The 3,493-nt window shown below is 49.8% G+C and overlaps 1 protein-coding gene across 1 annotated transcript; it reads right to left on the reverse strand.

Moving 5' to 3' along the window:
- Positions 1-1,131: 1,131 nt before the first annotated feature.
- LOC122841632 (frizzled-8-like) lies at positions 1,132-3,169 on the reverse strand. Its single transcript, XM_044135102.1, has one exon. It carries the CDS (start codon positions 2,938-2,940, stop codon positions 1,198-1,200), a length of 1,743 nt encoding a protein of 580 aa, XP_043991037.1. The 5' UTR covers positions 2,941-3,169; the 3' UTR covers positions 1,132-1,197.
- Between the last annotated feature and the right edge of the window lie 324 nt (positions 3,170-3,493).

The raw sequence follows: 3,493 nt of genomic DNA on the forward strand, positions 1-3,493 counted from the left end.
GTTGATCATTTCTGCTGTGAGTTAGTGCGAGGAATAATATCTTGTTTTGTTATTGTGGCCACTGACTGAATCAAAAAGAGCAGCTAGCGTTTTCATTTACACGTTTTACTGAGCAGCTTGGTAAATGCACATTTAACCATTTCACTTGCACAATGGAGAAATAATGCAGAACTGGTAAAACATTAAAATCCATTGTTCCAAGACTGCTGAAGAACTGTTCTGACTGATTCTCTGGCAAAAAGAAAACCTAAAAACACTCATGGCTGACAGCTGATTTTTAGCATTCAAGTGTCTGTATAGCTTCTTATTTTACTTTATCCAAATTTTATGTTGTAACATCAGTTAGGTTTTTATCTGATAAGATTTTGATTCTGTCTTTAAAGCTGGGTACATTATATAATGAATAACATGGATTTAATTAACTGTTGGCTTATTGCTTAATTATAAAAATACATTATAAAATGTATTTAAAGCAGAATGCAAAGAAAAGGAAAAAAGAAAACTCATTCAGCAGTCCTGAAGGATCTTATGCAAACATGGATCAGTCCTGCACATTAACCTGTAGAAACAAAAATGTCATCAGCTGTATGCAGAGGTAGAGTGATTGTATGAGTCTAAGCAGACTTTTTAATTACGACTGTCAACATAAAATCAACCAACTGAAGATGCGACAACTTACCCAACCCAAATTGAACTGTTAAATTTTTTTTTTAAAGTTCACGATTTACAAACTGTAGAAGATTATTTTTTTTTTTTTAAATTTATACTTTAGACACTGCTTAGTCTGCTTATGCCTCTGGCCGGCTCTGGATGTATGCATTCATTTAATCCCAGATAAGACTCTGCATTCTTCAGGGCAGGTACATTGTTCTGCTGCTGCTGACAGGCTCATTATTTAAAGAGAAGCCATTAGGCGCTCATTAATGTGCTAATTACAACACGCTGATGGACAATCCCAACACAATTAGTCAGACCCCCGCCCCCAAGTTTAACCCGTACGTCATTTGGATAAGGCAAAGGAACACGTGTTCAAACTCAGCTCAGAACTAATTGAAAACATAAGGGCCAATCCGTCATCTTGGAGTCTCAGTCTTTAATAATTTATTGAATAAAATTATTTCAAAGAGCGGGTTTTCTTTCGTTTTTCTTTAAAAAAAAAAACAGTTTTAGGCGTCCGTCCACCCTCATCAGCCGTGCTCAGACCCGGGACAGAGGCATCTGTTTGGGGCAGGACACTGAGCTGGCCGTCCCGGATCTCCAGGTCAGTCCGGTACTCACGTCGCTGTACATGGAACCCGCTGACGCTTTGCTCCCCCAGCAGCAGCGCGTGCAAAATGTCCGCCAGGACTCCAGGGTCTTCCCTGACCAGATCCAGGCCCCCGAGGTGATCCCCACCAGGAGACACATGAAGTACTTCAGCATGAACACGGCATAGTCCGGCCTCTGCCTGCTGCGGTCCGTTACGCACGTACAGTTATGCGTAATTTCCCACGTTTGCCTGTTGTGCTGCTCGTAAAAGTAGCATGCCACTATGACGGTGGCCGGGACGGTGTAAAGAACGGTGAAAACGCCAATCCGGATCATAAGGCGCTCCAGTTTGTCAGTCTTGGTGCCGCCTTGCTTTATAACGCTCCGGATGCGGAAAAGGGAGACGAACCCGGCCAGAAGGAACATGGTGCCGATGAAGAGGTAGATGACCAGGGGGGCAAGCACAAACCCCCGCAGGTTATCCAGGTTCTGGTTCCCCACGTAGCAGACCCCAGCCACGGAGTCCCCGTCCACCGAGCTGAGCGCCAGAACCGTTATGGACTTCAGGCTGGGGATGAGCCAGGCGGCCATGTGGAAGTACTGAGAGTAGCTGGCTATCGCCTCGTTCCCCCACTTCATACCTGCCGCCAGGAACCAGGTGAGGGACAGAATCACCCACCAGATGGAGCTGGCCATGCCGAAGAAGTAGATGAGCAGGAAGACGATGGTGCAGAGCGCAGGACCCGTGGTCTCATAGTGGATGTGCTCTGCGCCGCTCTCCCTGCTGCAAGCCACTTCCTCATGTCCGGCGATCAGCCTGACGATATATCCCACCGACACGAACATGTAGCAGGCAGAGAGGAAGATGATGGGCCGCTCCGGGTACTTGAACCTCTCCATGTCTATGAGGAAAGTTGCCACTGTTGCAAAAGTTGAGATGAAGCAGAGGACGGACCACAATCCGATCCAGAACGCCGTGAAAGTCCGTTCCTCCTGGGTGAAGTACGGGTTGTGGCACGGCATGGCGCAGTTGGTGATCTGTCCGGTTTTGACGCGGTTGTGCAGCGGGTGACCCTCTGAGGTGACGGGCACCATGGGCGCGCGGCAGAAGCAGCCCGTCTCGCAGGGAGAAGCGGCAGGTTTGTGTTTTCCAGGGAAGCCTCGACCGTAGCCGCTCTTCTTCTTGTTGTACGGCTTCAGCGGCCGGTTGGTCGGCTTGGCCAGCACGGGAGATGCGGTGGTGGTCTGGCTCCGGTGGTAGTCCATGCACAGAGTGTCCTGGTCGCCCTGCTCGGGCAGCAGGTCGCACCTCATTCGGTCCGGCCACGGGAAGCCGTACTGGCTCATGAGCGGCGCGCAGCCAGCCTTGGCCCGCTCACACACGCTCCTGCACGGCGGCAGCGGCTTCTTATAATCTTCCAGACAGATCGGCGTGTACATGCTGCAGAGGAAGAAGCGCAGGTCCGGGGAGCACTTTATCTCCACCAGCGGCCAGAACTGGTGCACCTCCAGCCCGGCTTCGTCCTGGGTGTCGTGGTTGAACTGGTTGGGCATGTAGGTGTAGTTGTACCCGATTCCTTTGCACAGAGGGACGGATATCTCCTGGCACTGGAGCTCCTTGGCCGCCTTGCAGCGCGTTGAGTGCAGGATGAGGACAAACAGGGCGCACCAACCCGGGACGCGCACCTCCATCGTTGCCTTTTGTGCGCAATCAGTCCAGGACAAAACTGACAGAAAACTTGCGCTTCGTAAGGGAGTCCGGTTAACCCAGAAAGTCTGTCAAACTCATACTAAATCTCAGGACGTCACTGTCACTTTTCAGTCCACATAAAGGCAAAAGGAAAACGTTACTGTCGCGTAATCCGGAGATCCTGACTGCCTCCTCGCTCTCCTTTGTGTCAGTGATCGCCGTGTCTGTGCATGCATACTCTGTGGCTGACAGGCGGGCTGCATTTTATATGAGGAGAAAGAGGACACTCCCCCCGTAGGGACAGGAAAGGAGTTCAAGTCAATCAGGAGTTCCTTCTGTAGGTGTTTGCTCAAAACGTTCACCCTGGAGAAAAAGGTTACGATCACTTTGTCCTTGTTTACGTTATGCAAAACGCTCTACAAGAAGTCTCTCTCTCTCTCTCTCTCTCTCTCTCTCTCTCTCTCTTTCTCTCTCTCTCTCTCTCTCTCTCTCTCTCTCTCTGTGTGTAGGTGTGTGTGTGTGTGTGGTGATTGTTTGGGGAGAGGGTTGTGGGTT

Source organism: Gambusia affinis, linkage group LG12, assembly GCF_019740435.1.
Source record: "Gambusia affinis linkage group LG12, SWU_Gaff_1.0, whole genome shotgun sequence".
NCBI classification, from domain to species: domain Eukaryota; kingdom Metazoa; phylum Chordata; class Actinopteri; order Cyprinodontiformes; family Poeciliidae; genus Gambusia; species Gambusia affinis.

What these genes read in the sequence shown, in the direction of transcription:
- LOC122841632 (XM_044135102.1), bottom strand. Translation starts at nt 2,940, where the DNA reads ATGGAGGTGCGCGTCCCGGGTTGGTGCGCCCTGTTTGTCCTCATCCTG.